This window comes from Cydia strobilella, chromosome 17, assembly GCF_947568885.1.
Source record: "Cydia strobilella chromosome 17, ilCydStro3.1, whole genome shotgun sequence".
NCBI lineage: Eukaryota > Metazoa > Arthropoda > Insecta > Lepidoptera > Tortricidae > Cydia > Cydia strobilella.
In genome coordinates this window covers 15,397,011-15,416,895 of record NC_086057.1, presented here as the reverse complement: position 1 = coordinate 15,416,895, position 19,885 = coordinate 15,397,011, and the positions used below count along the sequence as shown (strand labels likewise).

At 37.4% G+C, this 19,885-nt stretch overlaps 1 protein-coding gene across 1 annotated transcript in view; it reads right to left on the bottom strand.

The window, feature by feature from the left end:
• LOC134749114 (microtubule-associated protein futsch-like) overlaps positions 1-19,437 on the bottom strand; it is a 251,041-nt gene extending 231,604 nt beyond the window's left edge. The window contains exon 1 of the mRNA XM_063684018.1: positions 19,193-19,437. Coding sequence (XP_063540088.1) covers positions 19,193-19,349 — 157 coding nt within the window. The 5' untranslated portion in view covers positions 19,350-19,437. The remainder of the gene's footprint in view (positions 1-19,192) is intronic.
• Between the last annotated feature and the right edge of the window lie 448 nt (positions 19,438-19,885).

The following is a 19,885-nucleotide window of genomic DNA, read 5'->3' as shown; positions in this document are numbered from 1 at the left end:
TTTTAAAGGATAAAAGACGGCTTTCCGAGCTAGTGAGGGGAAAACTATTTATTTGGAATCCATTAATCCTTTGGGTTAATGTATGGAGCCTTATGTAAATGCGTGCGAGCCTTAGCCAGCGGATACCGTAATCCAATTACTATACTTCCTACGGTTTCGCGAAATTCGTGCCAAAAATTAAGGCGATAGTTTAGGTGCTTTCCTCTTTTGGGGCATTTCTAAGTCAGTGGCAAAGAAGCATTTATGCATCGAGTAATGAGTAAGTACAGTCGCCATCAGACATATCGGAGCGGCCAAAGTGTTCACAAATATCTGAGCACGCCTCTATTGTCAAGGCGTTAGAGTGCGTGTTTAGATATTGTGAACACCTTGGCCGCTCCGATATATCTGATGGCGACTGTACCGTTCATATTCAGACTGCACCAGCGTTATTGCAGCAAATGTCAAAAATTCGGGCATCTTTATCGATTTTGATGTTTGCGGCAGCAATGCAGTCGGCAGTAATATCGCGCTACAATACTTTGCAGTAATGCTGCCGACTGTATTTCTACAGGTAACGTCATCATATAAATAATTTGGATAAAATGACTTTTTTAGGGTTCCGTACCCAAAGGGTAAAAACGGGACTCTATTACAGACTCCACTGTCCGTCTGTATGTCTGTCATTAGGCTGTATCTCATAAACCGTGATAGCAAGACAGTTGAAATTTTCACAGATGATGTATTTCTGTTGCCGCTATAACAACAAATACTAAAAAGTACGGAACCCTTCGTGCGCGAGTCTGACTCGCACTTGGTCGGTTTTTTCTTTGCCACTCTCGTGGATAAAATGCAACTTTCTCATTATTTTTTGAAGAACAATGAGAGCCTCAGTACCCAAAAAGTAAAACGGGACCTTATTACTTAGACTCCGCTGTCCGTCTGTCTGTCTGTCTGTCACCAGGCTGTATCTCATGAACCGTGACAGTTAGACACTTGAAAATTTTTCACAGATGATGTATAACAACAAATACTAAAAAACAGAATAAAATAATTTTCAAAGGGGCTCCCATACAACAAACGTGATTTTTTTGCCGTATTTATAGATAATGGTACGGAACCCTTCGTGCGCGAGTCCGACTCGCACTTGGCCGGTTTTTTCCTTATGAATCAGGGTCTCGACCACATAAGCTCGTTACTGTATTCAATCAGCTAGATCAATCCTATTAAACACAATCTCATTAAGAGGATAGCGGACGACCGGTTCTCTATACAAACGTAGTCCTCATTTTCCTCCCTGGATTGACATTATTATTATTATTATTATTTATTCATAGACCAACTGAGATTATTGTTGTTAGTACACATAAAGCTTAAATATATGGTTAGTATTATACACTATATAACGAATGTCAATAAACTTAATAATAAATTAATTAATTAAAAATTGAAAAGAAATGAAATTAAATAAAACGAAATACAACAAAAACAAAATTCAATAAAATTAATATCAATGTCAATAAAATATGTTTAAAAATTAAAATTTAAAAATGTATAATAGGTATTATCATTAATTAGAATTAAATTAAAATTAAAATTTGATAAAATGTCACTTCATACAATATATATCCGCTCTTTCATACTTCTTACAAGTTTTCAGGTGTCAGTGTAGGTATTGTACATCCCGGTTCAGGTGTATACTACAACAGCGGTTGAGATATGCACAGTCTAAACGGTCAGATATCATTTTCAGTATGCTGTTGGTACTGGCGGGGATCCGGCGCACCAGGGATATACATATGCACAAACCTCGGATTTCAGGGGCCCAAAATTTTGATGACAGTACATGGGCAATTAACCGATAATCAAGTTTATCGATAACTCCCTAAATGCCCCAAGGATTTGCCACACTGGATGCGTTCTGCGGTCAGCGGTCAGGTCAAACCCGCATTATGTATGAACAACATTGACAGCAACCTTTGAAGTTGAAGTTAGACCTGACCGCTGCCCGCAAAACGCATCCAGTGTGGCAAATACTTAAATCCAATCTCTGTTTATGATTTATCGTTTAATAATACGGACGCTGGTTCTAACAACACTAAACTAACCAATAATGAACCTTAATATCTTTATAATATGGTTTACGTATCGTCAGTTAACGGACGATAAACGCGTTTCGCACTCTCCTGCCAAATCGACCGTGAAACCATTTGCAAGTCTATGGCGGTTATGACACTGGATGCGATTCGCACGTCGCGCCAATGTACGAGCGGGATGTCGTTATAATAAGCGCATAACGTTGTCTCGCTCAAACATTGGATCGACGTGCGAATCGCATCTAGTGTGATAACCGCCAATAAGTCACGACGTAGCTCTTGTTGCTGGGGCGTAGAGTTCGTTTTGGATTAGCAGGTGGAAGTGTGAGAAAAAGTGTGTCTGAGAGTTACTGTTGTAATACACAACAATTATAAGTGTCTGTACATTTGAAGTATTTGTATATTTCATCAATATACACGTACTTAAAAGGATACATCGCGGCCATCGCCTTTTCATACAAATGTAGTCCTTTTCCTCTCTGGATATTAGCATTATTAATAATAGTTTGACAATTGTTACGGTTTTGATCTTATTTTGATACGACCTTGAAGATCGCTCGCGCTGATTGTTGCATGCGAAATGAAGTGAAAGTCGTGCGAGAGATGCGCGCTAATCACCACCCAATCACAAAGATGATCGTCAAGTTCAAAGTCCAAAACAAATAAACAAATTAGAATCATTAAACAATTTGACGGTTTAGACTCACTTGTTTTAGTCACACGCGCGACATGTTTCGGAGAGCCTAGGTCTCCTTTCTCATAAGTGAGTCTAAACCGTACAATTGTTTAATGTTAGTATTATGTCTCACAACAGTTTAAATTAAATTAGAATCAAACTCAGTTACATTTATTTTCAAATACAGCCGTCTTGGGAACAATTAAGGCCAATAAGGCTTTGTCTTTTTAATGATTCCTTGCCTTTCTTTCGATTCTATTTGCCTGTCTTGTGAAATACTAGTCTTATCTTTACAAATTAATCGCTCTGCCTTATTGCTTTATATAATTGAGGGAGGTAATTGTTAGTTTCATTTTGATTTTAATGTACTTTTATATATTCTTAACAACGCTTTCAGATTAATAGGTCTGCAACTAACTGTCTTAGGCGGTTGGCAAAAAAGTTCATTTTCTTGTTGACTTATATTTTTAATGTTTGTTTTCCAAGTTATTGCATAAGTTATTTAATTAAGATTATGTTGTGGGGCATCCAGATCTAGATCCTGATGTGGGTTGCGCATTTTATAACTTATACAAGCTATTATTTGCATGCGTTTCACTAATTAGGTGCGCAATCTAAAGCAATGCGGCGCATTTAGATTTTTATTTCATTTTATTTGTTATTTATTTTACTTCATTTAAACTTGATTGCACAAAACATAAAAATAATGTACAAAAGGCGGACTTAATGCCTAATGGCATTCTCTACCAGTCAACCATCTGGTCAACCAGATACATCATGTAAAAAATGATGCAAGGAGAAAATAAGGTATTTATTAGAATTTGTTGTTAATTTTTTTTCGTCAGAATTTGAAAAAAATGGTAAGTTTGGAGAGCTCCTCACCTAGCTAGGCGGGATGAATAAGAAATCCCAAATTTGATACAAAAAAACTTTTTTTTTATACCACGTCGGTGGCAATCAAGCATACGGCCCGCCTGATGGTACGCAGTTACCGTAGCCTATGGACATTGCAGGCAATACCAGAGATATTACACGCGCGTTGCCGACCCTTTAAAAATCTGTACACTCCTTTTTTGAAGAACCCCATACTGTAGCCCCTCGGGAAAACCTCGGCAGGGACTCATTCCACAGCCGAAGCGATTTTTTTCGTTCACTTACGAAAATACCATACCATGCGTTCGCGTTACTCAGAGGAAGATTTTGTAGAACATACGGTGAAATTGCGCTTATAAATAATTGAACATTCTGTTTTTATCAAAATTCTGTTGTTGCAAAAACAGAATTCGCACCAAATTTTATCAAAATCTGTCTAAAAACGAAAATCGTCAACAATAAAAAATTGGCCCATTTGCTAAATTCTGGCGCACCTTATATTGACTCGCCGAGTCCCGTACAGCCAATAGCAACGCGTCTCGCTGCGCATTGCGCATGATTCAGCGCGGAAGCACGCTTCCTTGGAGGGGGTCATGCCAAGGGGTCACCGTTAAGTCCTCATATGTTCTGAATCTATTTTTACCCGAGTACGCAAAGCCAAAAAATGAGTTATGATTTTACCCAGACCAAAAATTAAGAACGAATCCTGACGACGGCGACCCTGTGCACGGTGGCTGGCGCCAAGCGCGTCTTTTGTTATATATTTACTTTTTGTCACATTCATGCAAAAACGAAGGTCGGTCGATCAACTCTGATCGATTTAGAACCGCAAGAGCACTTGCTTTTCTTGCTTTATCTTTAAACATGTCTTCTTCGACCTAGCGTTTTCCCGGCCTAGCGCATACTTAATCTTCTCCACTTTGCCCGGTCTTCGGCATCCTCAAGTGTGAGATTGTTCTCTTGCAGTCCGCCATCACGACGTCCAGCCAGCGCTTCTTATCTTTTTATTTTTAAATTTTATCTTTAAACGTGTATTTTTGTAAAATAGCAGCAGTATTAAGGTACCGTTCGAATGTAGACTACACCAGCATTACAACCAAGCTCTTCAAACCGGACTCATATGGAAAATCCTTACCTACTCTGTGGGGTCCCTTTGTTTGACATAATTATTGAAAGTCATAATGTAATTATTGTCATATTATCATTAGTCATAATTCTGAAACCGTTAACTTTTAAGGATTTTCCTCAGGTTATCCTCTAGATAGGTTAGGTTAGGTTAGATTTGTTTTATGACAATCCTGAAAAGTTTCTGAGAAAAACCAAATTATGACTAACGAAAATGTGGACAAACAATACATTATGACTTAAAACTATATGGGAAACAATAGAGAGCCTGTCAAAATAAGTACATACAAGTCGCCCCGGGATGTCACATATCTACCGTAGACGTCACACTCGTCCACGTCACAGCCTGTATACGAGGTATGTAGCCCGCGAACGGACGCAAAAACCTAATTACCAGCTCTCCAGTGGACTGAGACGGCGCGTTATCAAACATCTTCAATATAACTATTTGTCGGACGGGAGAAATCCATTAATTCCTGGTTACATACGGTAATTAGTTTTAAGTCAGGCTGCTAATTTTTATATTACGTCGGTGGCAAACACGCATACGGCCCGCCTGATGGTAAGCAGTCACCGTTGCTTAAGGATGACTGCAACACCAGAGATATTACATGCGCGTTGCCGACCCTTTAAAAAACTGCATTGGATTCTGGATTTTTGGTCAAAAAGTTATAATTTAAGATGTAAGAACCTAAGAAACGAGTAAAAATATCACACAATCTTTAGGACAATCAATTGAAAAATGCTACACAATCAATTATATTTATTGTTAAATTACAGTACATATAGAAGCTATAATTTTTTTTTATTTTGTACGCGCCTCAGTTGTAAGTTTTTACAAAAAGAAAGAAAAGGCTTTAAGTACTTTGTTTGCCAAATTTTCTTCTTCTTGTTTGGATAGTTTTTTGGAAATGGTAAATTTTTTTTTTTAATGTGTATTGGAAATATCTCCTTAAATTAAGAGGCCGGTGTCGATTTTAGTCGCAAAAATGTAAAATTGATAGATTTCGTCGGTGAAATTGTACACCTTTTGTTACCTTATTGAAATAACAAGTACTGGTTTGTATTAGCGCATCTTCTTATCTTACCTTTTATCAGATCAATTTGTTGAAAACAGACTCACTAAATTAGTAATGTTTGCTTTTCTGATGGACGTTTAGGTAAACGCGCGTAAAGCACTGATTTTGTCGCTATTATTTGTAAATTTCGTAAAGTTTGGACGGCTAAACATGGTAATTTTATATTACACATATCCTGTACTTGACGTTTATCAGACTACATTTTTATTATTATGACTTTGTAATACTGTAAATGAAAGTTAGACGAAATCAATTTTCTCCAGAAATTACTTCATAACAAGTGACAATTTCTCTGAAAATCGACTTAATTTCAACGTAATTTTGATACTTAAACAATCTACAACATTTGTTGAAACTATTTTTATACATCAATTTCTATAATTTACCACCATAAATTTTTGATGAATTTTTAAAAACTGCCCCTTCTTTTCATATATTACCGATGACGCACGCTTGCGACCTCATTATTAAAAGGCAAGATGAGAAGACGTGCTAATAGAAACCAATACTTGTTATTTAGATATTACGTAACAAAACGTGTATAATTTCAACGACTAAATCTATCAATTTAAAATTTTTGCTCCAAAATCGACTACGGCCTCTTAAGTAACCATACTACTCGTAACTGTTTTTACGCAAAATCTTAATACATTACCCCAAAGCTGTTTTACCCCATATTCTGTTTATTTGGTATGTTTATGTGGTAATGAACAATTTATTCCATAATCCCAGGAAAATAATAAAGTCTTTGATGTTCTGACAATAAAAAAAAGATTACTTCAAATGCACAAACTAGGCCTTAACCTTTCAATTAAAATACCTGCCGTACCGAACCCACCCCTAAATCAAAATGCCTAAACCCTAACCTAACCGCAATCTGTGTCCGCGGTTTTCCGTCACGTTAAATGTGACCTTGACCTTTGACATTTGTACTTATACAGGGTGGCCAAAAAATAAGTGCATTCCCGTTGCCAGGGAGCTTTTGGGATTATACTGAGCAACTTTTTCTATGGGCCCAACCACGAAATCGCGACAAAAAATATTCACGCATAGAAAATGGAACAGCCAAAATGTATGAAACAAACAAATTTTTTTTCGCGATTTCGGGGTTGGTCCCATGATAGTAAAAGTTGCTCAGTATATTCCCAAAACCTCCCTGGCAACGGGAATGCACTTATTTTTTAGCCATCCTGTATATCATGGTTTGAATACAATACTTACCGCCCAATAATATAAGTACCTACGCCCTGATTCTAACTTTAAGATACGTCAAAAATCTGGTAAAGATACGATATGGATCGGATATGTCATTGTCAAAAGTGACGTTTTTGTTTTTTTTTTAATACCACGACGGTGGCAAACAAGCATACGGCCCGCCTGATGGTAAGCGGTCACCGTAGCCTATGGACGCCTGCAACACCAGAGATATTACATGCGCGTTGCCGACCCTTTAAAAACCTGTACACTCCTTTTTTGAAGAACAAAAATGAAAAATGAAAATGAAAATGAAAATTTATTAATAACATTAGGTTACAGGTCAGGGTTGTATAAGATTTGAAATTCGTATAGTATCAATAAATACAGTATACATATACCTATGAGTATATTACACATTCAATTTGTATGTCACAATGTTACAATTCTAAGTACATTTTTATTCTTATAGTTAATTTTATTTAGGTACATCAATAATTTCACTGGAAAAATATTCATCTATGTCATAAAATGATGATTTTAGTAACCAGTGTTTTAATCTACTTTTAAAATTATGGAAGGAAGGTGCATCCCTGATACTTTTAGGTAGGTGGTTGTATATACGTGGGCCAAGTACATAGGCTGATCGTCCACTTTTCGCTAACTTATGTGGCACAGATGCGAGGCAGCCCGCGTTTTTGTTACTACGCAGATGATGATTTAGATTAACCTGTTTCACAGTAAATTTGTTCGTGTTGGCGTAGGTAAATGTCGCTATTTGCTGAATAAGTACACAGGGTAGTGTTAGTATACTGTATTCTGTGAAGTACTGACGAGCAGAGACGTCATCAGAGACACACGCTATTGCTCGTACGGCTCGTTTCTGTAATGAGAACACTCGACGCCAGTCAGCGGCTCCACCCCACAGCTCGGTGCCGTACGAAATGAGCGAGTGCACAGTTGCAAAATAGCAGCTCCTAACGACGTCCCTGGTCGCAGTACTCGCGAGACGTCTTAAAGCGTAGCACGCGCTGCCCAGCCTCGCGCACAGATGGTCGATGTGTACGTTCCACCTCAGGCCACTATCGATGGTAAAACCTAATAACTTTATGTCCATAGTTTGACGGACAGCGTCGTCGCCGGCATACGTGGTCATGGGCCTGGATGTGTGGCCATTTAAGTTGAGTCTCATGACGAACCCCATACTGTAGCCCCTCGGGAAAACCTCGGCAGGGAGCTCATTCCACAGCCGAAGCGTACGCGGGAGGAAATTCCTTTTATATAAACCGCACAGTACGCGACCATTTAGGTGCTAGGGTGTGAGGATGAACGCCCTGCCGATGGCGAGCGCCGGTGATAGAAAGCGGCCGTTGGCATCATGTCAAACAATTCTTCAGAGCACAGCCCATTGTACAGGCGGTAGAACACACACAAGGAGGCAAAGTCTCTCCTTAGACTTAAAGGTTCAATACCGCTTGTGAGTTTGAAGTGTTTGAAGTATCATTTGGTGATGACATGATTTATATATTCACCTAGCAAATAAATGTTTGCTTACATAAGTCCGACCGACCGGACGACCTGGCCTAGTGGGTAGTGACACTGCCTGTCAAGCCGATGGTCCTGGGTTCGATTCCCGGTAAGGGTTCCTGAGTCATGGGTGTTTTCTAATAAGTATGATTGTATTTATTTGCTTTGCTTAGTTTGGGGATAAGTTGATCAGTGCTACAAATATAGCGCCCTTTTGTTTACTGTAGCAGTTTGTTAAATTGTTGTTTGTTGAGGTATAAAAGTACTTTAATTAAGAACCCTCTGCCAATATTTACGTCACCTTTGACCTTTACCTAGTTGAAATATTCACAGCTTTGATTTTACGATGTGCATGCCATCCTGTTGATTAGTTAACGTAATATAGGTACTTAATATAGGTTAATATAGGGTAGGTATCCGTTGACCACGAACGCTGTAAAGTGTTCGAAACGTCGGGATGTATTATAAATTCAATATACGCGATATAATCCGAAATACTTTAATTAAGAACCCTCTGCCAATATTTACGTCACCTTTGACCTTTACCTAGTTGAAATATTCACAGCTTTGATTTTACGACGTGCATTTCATCCTGTTGATTAGTTAACGTAATATAGGTACTTAATATAGGTTAATATAGGGTAGGTATCCGTTGACCACGAACGCTGTAAAGTGTTCGAAACGTCGGGATGTATTATAAATTCAATATACGCGATATAATCCGTTTTCATATTATTTCAAGGTACTTAATGCTTATGCCATTATGGTTATCCGAAAAAAAAGTACTTAATACGACTTATTATTCATGTAATTACATTGTAACATGGTTATAACATAGATAGATAATTACAATAATTACTACTAAATGAGAGCGTATAAAAACTAATTGATGTAGTATAAAAGTGGCCCTAACACAATCCCTTTAGCTACTCCATTCAAACGTAATTATCCGTGTTAAACCGATATTACTCATGGTCATGCCCATACAAAAAACGTACATACATACATACATACATTCGCTAACGCAGGTGCGAAAAAATTAATTGAGTGGTTACGTGTTTTTATTCAATTACGTGTCAATATTGAAAATGTAGTTTTTAAAACATTTTATGCATGTGTTGTATAATTTTCTCGTAAATTAAATAACGTGATTTGGAATATTATATCTATATTATAATTATTCACTTTTATCGGATTACCTATTTAAATTGGTAATTTTATTGTTTTTAAAAGCTTTTGCTGAACTTACAATATTTGTATACAGTGTGTAAATTCAATACGGGCGAATATTTAAACGGTGGTCAGCATAGGACCTAAGAAGTAATATTGATATAGATTTTGCTTAGAAATAAAATGTCAATTTTAACCATACAAAATAACTCGGCCCACAATGTTACAAACTTACAACACACAAGTTACGGGTTACGAGCTTTCTAAAGTAACTGTCAACAAGAGTTGACAGTTAATATTAAAAAGCTCGTATCTCGTAATGTCATCTTATGTTTCTTAATGTTCGCAATGTACTATTGCTGCTCGGTAAAGTAAAAAAATTACGGGGTCACATCATACACTAAAGAAAAAATGCCAAGTCCACCAGTACTGTCGGCGCGCGAATTCCGTGCACGGCTGAGGAATGTTAGGAATGTTGGGCGTCATGACCGAGTGGTGTCATTTTGTACGTACGGGCGCGACGCACACCCTCCCACTTCCTCGACCTCCGAATGCACGGAATTGGGGCGCGCATAGCACGGATACCGGGAGCCCTAATACTTACTTCTTATGAAAGAAAAAATTAAGACTGCGAAAAAAATAGATATAGGTGAAACGAAGTTCGCCGGGTCATCTAGTTAAATATAATACTTAGTTCTCTAAAGAATTGTGTGTTTATTGTTGGTTGATGTTTTTTTGAGTACAGTACAACCTCGATTATCCGAACCCTCAAATATCCGGACGCTGACTAACGTCAATATGTATGTTGCGGGCCGGATTTTTAGTGACAACAATGCAGTCGGCAGTAATGTCGCGCTGCAATACTGCTGTAGTGCGAATCCGAACTGTACCTTTAATTTAACTTCAATCCGTCGTCGCATTCAGGCATCCTTTAGGTACAGACGTGTGAAAGAAAACATATGCATCGCGATTTCCCATTTCGACCCACTGATCCATTTCCGAATGCAATCAAAAATGAATCTAAACCCTCTAAAATTAACGTTTACAATCAAACAACCAATCTTTCAAATCAACACAGCGATTCACACATTCGGATAAATTAAAATGGACTTTACAGCACATTAAATAAGATTGGAAATCGTTCGATCAACGGTCAAGTCGATATGATCAGTGTAAATTGCTTCTCGCGAACGATGCGCAATTTACGATTCGATTTTTTTCTCGATTCGATTTTAGTCGTTGCTCTGATTTGTTGCTCGTTCCGTTTTGGCAATTATGTAACGATGTGTTGATACTCGTTACTTTGTCTCATAGCAACAAAGATAGATAGATAGCGTTTATTCGTGGCAAAAAAGAGGAAAACACGTACATAGGAAACACAACATAAATAATATAAGCCACGAAATGGTCCCGACTCAGCATGGTGCTCCTGGCTGGGCTAGCGCTGATCTTCCGTCGGGGCCATGAACTAGTGCAGTTCTAAGAATACTAACACAGATATAGATATAGATCTTGACTAACTATTCCTCATTTTATTCGCTCGAATCCCTTTGGGATTATCGAGTTTACCCAAATAATTTGGTAATTTTTTAGCTTACTATACCGCTTACTTTTGACATTTCGACCATTCCGATTACTTTTGACAACATAAATGCTTACACCAGCGTGACTTAAGAGGTGGCGTAACGTCAAGAAATTAGAAAAAGAATATTGCGCGCCGCGTGAAACTCAACGGAAGATATGACCGTCGCGCAGGTTTTTCTGTTTATGTCAAATTTTTGTTCTAACTGACAGGCCGATATCGTCCGGCGGACTGATAGTCAGTGGGCCACTTTAGAAGCGCTCGCCCCTTTCCTCTTAAATTTGGTCGTGCCGCGGCGCTCACGCACGTCATAATCCTTATTACGCGGGACCTCGATTGCGGGGCTTCCGCGCGCGTAGTGTGTCATTACGCGGCCAAAATTATACCAGTATAAGTTCGATATGTTTATAAGATTGTAAATATATTACTATCAATATTTTTAAACCTGATACATCAATCCGGATATGCATCTAAAGGAGCCCACTGACTATCAGTCCGCCGGACGATATCGGCCTGTCAGTTAGAACAAAAATTTGACAGTTCCGAACAACTGATAGGCCGATATCGTCCGGCGGACTGATAGTCAGTGGGCCCCTTTATATTAATATTGATCGTGTGCGCGTGCGATGTGCGATGTTTGAAATTAAAGAAACTCTTTTCAGGCAGTGAACACATTATTTTAAAAGATTTAATTACCTATAAAATTGATTATAAAATAGTCCATGCCATTGTTCACGTCCTTTTTTTTTATAAATCGTACTATCTCTCATTGGGTTCGCAATAATTTTGCATTCGAATTGTTTCAAATTGCATTCCATTATGTACATCGCAGATTATTACCTACATAAATAAGTACTATTAAATCAATGTTAACCATAAGTTTTGTATTTGTATGCTATTATATTAGTTTAACATGCATTTAGAATGTGTACAACGCGAATAATTAAAGTAAATTATTTACAATTAATTCAAATTTGCAATGCATAATTTGTTTAACTACTTATTATGTGCAATCTGTCATTTAATTTTAGTTCAAATGGTACTAAATGATTTAATTTAATTAAGTATTAGTTAAGTACATGAAAAAACCGTACAAGTGCGAGTGGAACTCGCCCACCGAGGGTTCCGTACTTTTTAGTATTTGTTGTTATAGCGGCAACAGAAATACATCATCTGTGAAAATTTCAACTGTCTAGCTATCACGGTTCATGAGATACAGCCAGGTGACAGACAGACGAACAAAGAAGTCTTAGTAATAGGGTCCCGTTTTTACCCTTTGGGTACGGAACCTTCATTAACTATAGGACACTGAAGTCACTCTCTGGCAACCTTGAAGAGAATCCTATTTTTTGTAATAAAGGGCAGAGTTTAAAGGACGATACCTAAGGGCCTTCCTCATCTAGATGGCGTGCCCAAATCACTGCACCCATGCAATAAAAACTGCATGATGCCATGTTTTTGGCGATTAACAGAAGCCTATGGAAAAACCTGGTCTTCAGCAAGATATGGTGTCCTCCACAGCATTTAGAGAATGACTGAAGAGAAAAATCAAATAAATAAAACTATGAAAACGGATTATATCGCGTATATTGAATTTATAATACATCCCGACGTTTCGAACGTAAACGTGAACGTTTCGACGTTTCGCTGTAAAGGGTTCGAAACGTCGGGATGTATTATAAATTCAATATACGCGGTATAATCCGTTTTCATAGTTTTATCTCATGAGTAACTATCGCGGTATATATTAGAAAAATCAAAAGTTTTAAGAATGTTGATAAATTCCGGTTTACCATTTTGAAATATACAATATTTTTTTTATCCAGTATATTCTTCATAACCAACTTGTCTAATTTACGATCTCCAAACAATATTGGCCTTGGCTAGTTGCTGTGACGTCACAGTTAGTCATCGCATCTCAAACACATGTCAAACGTGAGATCACTGCGTCTGCTGCGACTAATCAAATGAAGCGAAATTGTCGCTTACAAGGTGTAAATAGTTCACACATTCTACATATAGTTTGTCTCACTTTAAATAAATTTGACGACCGCTCTGGCCTAGTGGGTAGTGACCCTGCCTGCGAAGCCGATGGTCCTGGGTTCGAATCCCGGTAAGGGCGTTAATTTGTGTGATGAGCACAGATATTTTTTCCTAAGTCATGGGTGTTTTCTATGTATTTAAGTATTTATATATATATATCGTTGTCTGAGTACCCATAACACAAGCCTCCTTGGGCTTACAGTGGGACTTGGTCAATCTGTGTAAAAATGTCCTATAATATTTATGTAATATTTATTTATTTAAATAATGTTTTTTTTGCAGAGCTCATTTTTGTTAGGTACTTTTTGTGGCCGAATGACTAAGTACAGAACTACAAATTACCCAGACCAGTACCGAGGGCTAAATTGAACCAGCGGCTCTTGCATTCGCGGCAGAAGCCTTATGACTAATGACTAAAGTCATCCACTAGGCTTACACCGTGTAATCATACACGTGTCGTGTCATAGTTTTATCGCTACTGTACCTTTCTTTCACTAATATACTCAGGATTAACCAGGTTGAGTTATTTTATCGCCCAGTTCCTATCAGATCAGCTTGATGGTAACATGAAATTTGGCAAATGAAACATCGGAGACGTGACGCGTACGCGCACTACCTTAATAATCTGCAGTAATTTGTATTATAAATTATAATATATACCGTAGTATTTAAAGCAAAGTTATCTAACGTTATCATGCCAAATATAGGCTTCTTAGCTTTATAAAAAGTGTTAAAAAATTGCGTCACATACCGGACACTTTTCTGGAATGCCCCAAATATATTTTTCGAAGTTATGTCACCCATGATACCGCATTATCGCCGATTTTTAGGGTTCCGTACCAGAAAGGTACAAAAGGAACCCTTATTTTATAAGTACTCAAACTATAATGGATACCATCTTCCAAGATTTGACACATCATACATTCTCGTACATATAATTTTTAAGAGTCCGAATGTTACTTAAGTTAAGTGGAATTATTTCTACAATTTAAACACCTTCAAAATAATCAAACTACGTATGAACACGATAAGTTAAATAAAAGCTAGTGAAATGTGTGAACTATTGATCGAATGTATTTGAACGATGAATTTTTAAATTTTAAATGAGCAATCTGAATTCCATTAGACGAGCCGCCACTTTTTTCGGTTTGAGTGCAATAAACAGTATTGGTGTTTATTGAAATTGAAATTGAAAATATTTATTTCAAGCACAGATCCCATATAGTGTTAGTACAAAAAAATATATTTAGCTACCTATATCTATGTTACTGTGTAATATGTAATCAACATCAACATCAAACATTTCTTCAGCAAATAGGCCACAGGGGCACTTTTATATGTCAATTTTTACAAGCAATACAAAAGCAAAATTTATAAAAAAAAACAATTACAAATATGGAATCAATAAAATATTAGATACTTTGTCACAGATGTATCCAGTCTAAATGTCGAATTACACAAAAAAAGAAAACTAATAAAAAATATACAAACAACAGACAATTACTAAAATTGTTTAGAGATGTAAAAGTATCTAGGTGTCAGAGATAAAATATGTATAATAAATTTATAAAAAAAGAAAAAAGAAAAAAAAGATCATTAATTTATTCTTAGAGGTGTAAAGGGTCTCCAAGACTTGAATTGTTATATAAGTAATTATAAGAAAAGAAATTAAATCAGATAGATGTTATACAATAAATACCTAAAACTATTTAATACTAATTATTTTGATGACGCGTTAGGTTCATGCAAAAGCAGAGTTTAGTACCGATATCGTATCACTAACCGATTGCATCAACTGTTATTTAACCGTTCGTTAACATAACGTATAATTTACGATACAAACACTGTTACTGAACATGAGCATAGCTGATTTTATTATGATACTCAACTCACTAGTGACTGAGCTGAGGATCTCGCAATTCTGTCTTAGGACAATTTCCAAAAAATTACAATAAAAACTTGAATTTTGTCACTTTTACGACAATAGGTTGATAATTTGCGAACTGGGCTATAACCGCGAGAATCGAAGTTCGTAAATTTCGAGCAAACTATCTCTGTCAATTCAATGACGCCTTAATTAGAGTAAAAGAAAATTATCCCCGAAATTAAAGCCCGAAAAGAAAATAAGGCCCGGTAGTCCCTCTGTAGAGTACTACAGCCGGAAAGACATACGAACGCATGTAACTAAAACTTTAATACATCCGATTGAGCATAATCTACGTCGTTTAGTAATGCGACGCAGGCAAACCTCGTTGTGGAATTCAAATCGCGTGATATGGGAGGTGATTACAATTCCAGAATTCATAGGAACTCTGCACCCACTTTTATTTATCAACGTGGAAAAAATATGCCAGTTCCAATGTGGCAGTCTAAAATAAAAGCAATTAATACCATATTTGTTTTAGATTTTGATTTTAAAACTGTTACTACACTCATGGACAAAATTTTGAAATTAAATACTTTAGGTGCCTGGATGCTAGCTTGGACCTTTCGACTCAGTCCAAAGGCGCGCTGTACGAATCGTCGACGATCCCAAACTCACAAGCGGTATTGAACCTTTAAGTCTAAGGAGAGACTTCGCCTCCTTATGCGTGTTCTACCGCTTGTACAATGGGCTGTGCTCTGAAGAACTGTTTGACATGATGCCAACGGCCGCTTTCTATCACCGCACCGCTCGCCATCGGCAGGGTGTTCATCCCCACACCCTAGCACCTAAATGGTCGCGTACTGTGCGGTTCAAGACGAATTTCCTCCCGCGTACGCTTCGGCTGTGGAATGAGCTCCCTGCCGAGGTTTTCCCGAGGGGCTACAGTATGGGGTTCTTCAAAAAAGGAGTGTACAGGTTTTTAAAGGGTCGTCAACGCGCGTGTAATATCTCCGGTGTTGTAGGCGTCCATAGGCTACGGTAACTGCTTACCATCAGGCGGGCCGTATGCTTGATTGCCACCCACGTGGTATAAAAAAAAAGGTGCTGCTGTAATCCAGTAATTAACCCTTATTTTTCTCTTCTAACTTTGTCCATGAGTATATTTGAGTGGTATATGTTTAGTTTATCTGAAGCAGAATATAGCTATTTAACAGATAATCAAAATATTTCTTAGTAACGACTTCGACAATTAGAAGACATCAATTTGTAAGACCACTACACCGTGAAAAGTTAACAAACCGCTGGTCCAATTCTTTCATACTTTCTACGCTTCGTAATACTTTCCAAATTTGTGCAGCTTCAGCTTATCTTTCTAGATAAGATAACGTACCTATATATATTGCATCACTATATTTTGTACAAATTATAGGTATATTATACATATTATGCATATTTACAAATCGATGTCATTTAAACCTCACTTACTCACCTACTTGGACAAATGTAGATTTAGATTATGAACTAGTTAATAAATGAACAAAATGTGTAAAATAAAAATGACATACGATAAAATAAAATAAAATTAATAAATTAAAGAGTAGTGTATTGTATTTCTTTCAAACTAAAATCAGTTTAAAGGCATTTTTCAATTGATTAAGCAGTGATTGTATGTCTTGTGGTGTTAAATTTTATAATCTCGGGGCCATTTTGACCAGATTTCGAACAAAAAGCCCATCCCCCATCAAGAACCAGATACATGAAGATCCAGTGGGAAGAACATTTCCCATCTTTTTCATTTATACAATTATCCTTTTTTACAAACCGCGAATTGAACCTACTTCTATGTTAATGGATCGATGACACGCATTTGAAAAGAAAAGTAATGTTTCACTGTAGTGAGAGTATTAATTGTTCGTTTAATTATCTTGGATGCATTCCGCTTATTTTATTACCTTGTTTAACAATCTTATATTATACTCACAATTGATGTTGTCAGGTTGTCACGTAACACATGTTTGAGTTGCTAAAGGTAACCACAGTTACAGTACAAAGTTCTACTTATAACTAAATCGCGAGCGCTTTATAACTAATTCACGGAGTATTGAACTAACCAGAGTAGCAGAGCTTAATCAAAACGTAAGTACTCTGTACACAGACGATACTGACATAAAACCTTGAGGCTAATTCGAACTTAGTTATAAGTAGAAGTTACTTTTTTTTCCTTTGTACTTACACATTGCGTTAAATTAAACTGCACATAAACTTGCGAATCGTTTGTTAGCCGTCGGAGAAGCGACGTGTTGCCTCGACCCGCAAAGCCGGCCGGCAAACCGGCGCGACTACTGTTATGTTACGTCGCCGCCATTTTGAACTGTCAGCCAGCTGTCAAACCCCAAATCATTTCTGTTTCCTTTGAATCGTTTCGCTATTTAACTTCGTTTGCGTGGTATGATGATTATTGACAAAAACTATCCTTTCCTGGGCGTCAAACTATCTCCAAACCTTATACCAGATTTAATCTTAATCGGTTTAGTCGTTTAAGCGTAAGAAAGAGGCAGTCAGACAGTTACTTTCGCTTTTATAATATTAGTAGGGATAATACACAAACAAAGGAAGTTTATCTTAAGCACATTGTAACATCGTATGCTTTAAATTCAATTTAACTACATATAAGTCATATAATTTTATAAACCGTCGGAAAATCTCGAAAAGCCGGCGCGTCAGTAAGCTGTCATAAATCACAAATTATGTCTTTTTTTGCATCCGTTCACTATATTATATAGATAAAAAGAAGTCTTCTCAATAATTCACGTAACCATAACTCCTAAATCTGATCGCTTCTAAGTTTTATGAGAATTCAGCATTTCCCTGGCCGTTTTATCTATTGTTTGTATATTTTTAACTATATGTATCACTTATGTATGTATATGCATTTTAGAAACACACCTTTGCAGGTATACATTACGATAAATTAAACTAAAATTGTAAAAGCTTTGTTAATTGTCGGAAAATCCACGAATTTCCTCGACCCGAAATGCCGGCCGGCGAACCGGCGCGGCCGCTGTTACGTCAGCCATTTTGAAATGTCAATCAGCTGTCAAGCTGTTTCAGTGTTCCACTAGCCGTTTGGAGGTTAATCGGTCCATTTACTGACACTGAGTCCAACTGTAGTTGGCTTTTTGATTGCAAACACTGTAGTAATGAGCAGGTCATCTCGCTCACATTCTTGGATAATTTTTCGGTTGACGAGTTGCGTTGTTGATTGTGCTAGCCTTACTTTTGTTTAGGAAGTCCGATTTTAGGAGAAATAATTCTAATATAACTTTATAACAATAATATACCTGTATCTAGATGAAAATAAATTATTTAAGTAAAGTGTAACACTTATTGCAAAAAATACGTAATCTAAAACATAATACTTTAACTTTGGTTGTATTGTAAATATCATACAGTAAATTACAATATTATTATGCATGTTTTAAATGACCAATAAAATAATATTGTATTTTATCTTAACAAAGTAATTGTAAGGGTAATTTGCGATTAACCAGTATTAGTGTTCTCTTATCGGTTTATCATTTACCGAAATTCCACTCTTACTTGACAGTATTTTATCGTGATTCTCTGATAACAGTTAAAAAAGCAATTTCCTTCATGAATGAGTAATCAAACAGGTCCATATATAAACTCAGTCAATAATCACGCAAAAAACTTTATAGAAACTTCTTACCGCACAAGGTGAACAAACACAATGAGACCGAACAGAGGGGCTCTCCGATCAACACAATAAAATTTATGTAGCACATTTGATGCATTAATGACGTAATAATAATTGACGTAATATAAATACCTAGAGAATTAGTAGTCCTGAAGAATTTAGTTTCATTAAAACACAAAAATGTGGCATCAAGTGAAAAACACAGAATTTTCTCACACTATCACCAAATTCACATCACTGACGTCTGTCACCCTGACACTTACCTTTGACAAGCCGCTGCAGTATGATCTCCTTATGCTCGTGTGTGTGAGGCTCTCCGATAACCGCAAGTAGGTAGCACCCAGTCAGGGGGCTCGGGGGCGGGACCGAGGCCGACACCTCGGTGCCCAGCGACAAGGAACGCTCCTCGTCGTTTTCCATACTGGCCAAGCGGACGACCGGCCCGCTCGACCACTCCGAACGGAATGAAATGATATTTGTGAAACTCGCGGACCGCCGTGCGCGCGCATTGAACCAAAATCGACCGTATCTTTACGCAGACGCGTCGGCGTCTCAACCCTTAACTTCCCTCCTTCTCACCCTCATGGGAAATCTTCAGGTTTGGGAGGGATGGAGGAGTTTATAGGGCGTGTAGTTGCCGGTTGCCGGCGCACACGTGATCTGCATTGCGTCTAAACAGACGAAGTAACCTCAGCTCTCAGCTGTTCGGCAATCGATAATGATATAATCACATGTAAAGTGTCCTGGTGCATTTTGCATGCCATTCAAAGGATCAGCATAATCATTTATATTCTTAAAAACCTTTTTCTTGTTTTTCATAGAAATTTTCTTACAACGTGACCGGAAAATGTATAGTAGCATGTCCTGGTGCATTATGCATGCCATTCAAAGGATCAGCCTTTTTATTTTTTTATACTACGTCGGTGCCAAACAAGCATACGGCCCCCCTGATGGTA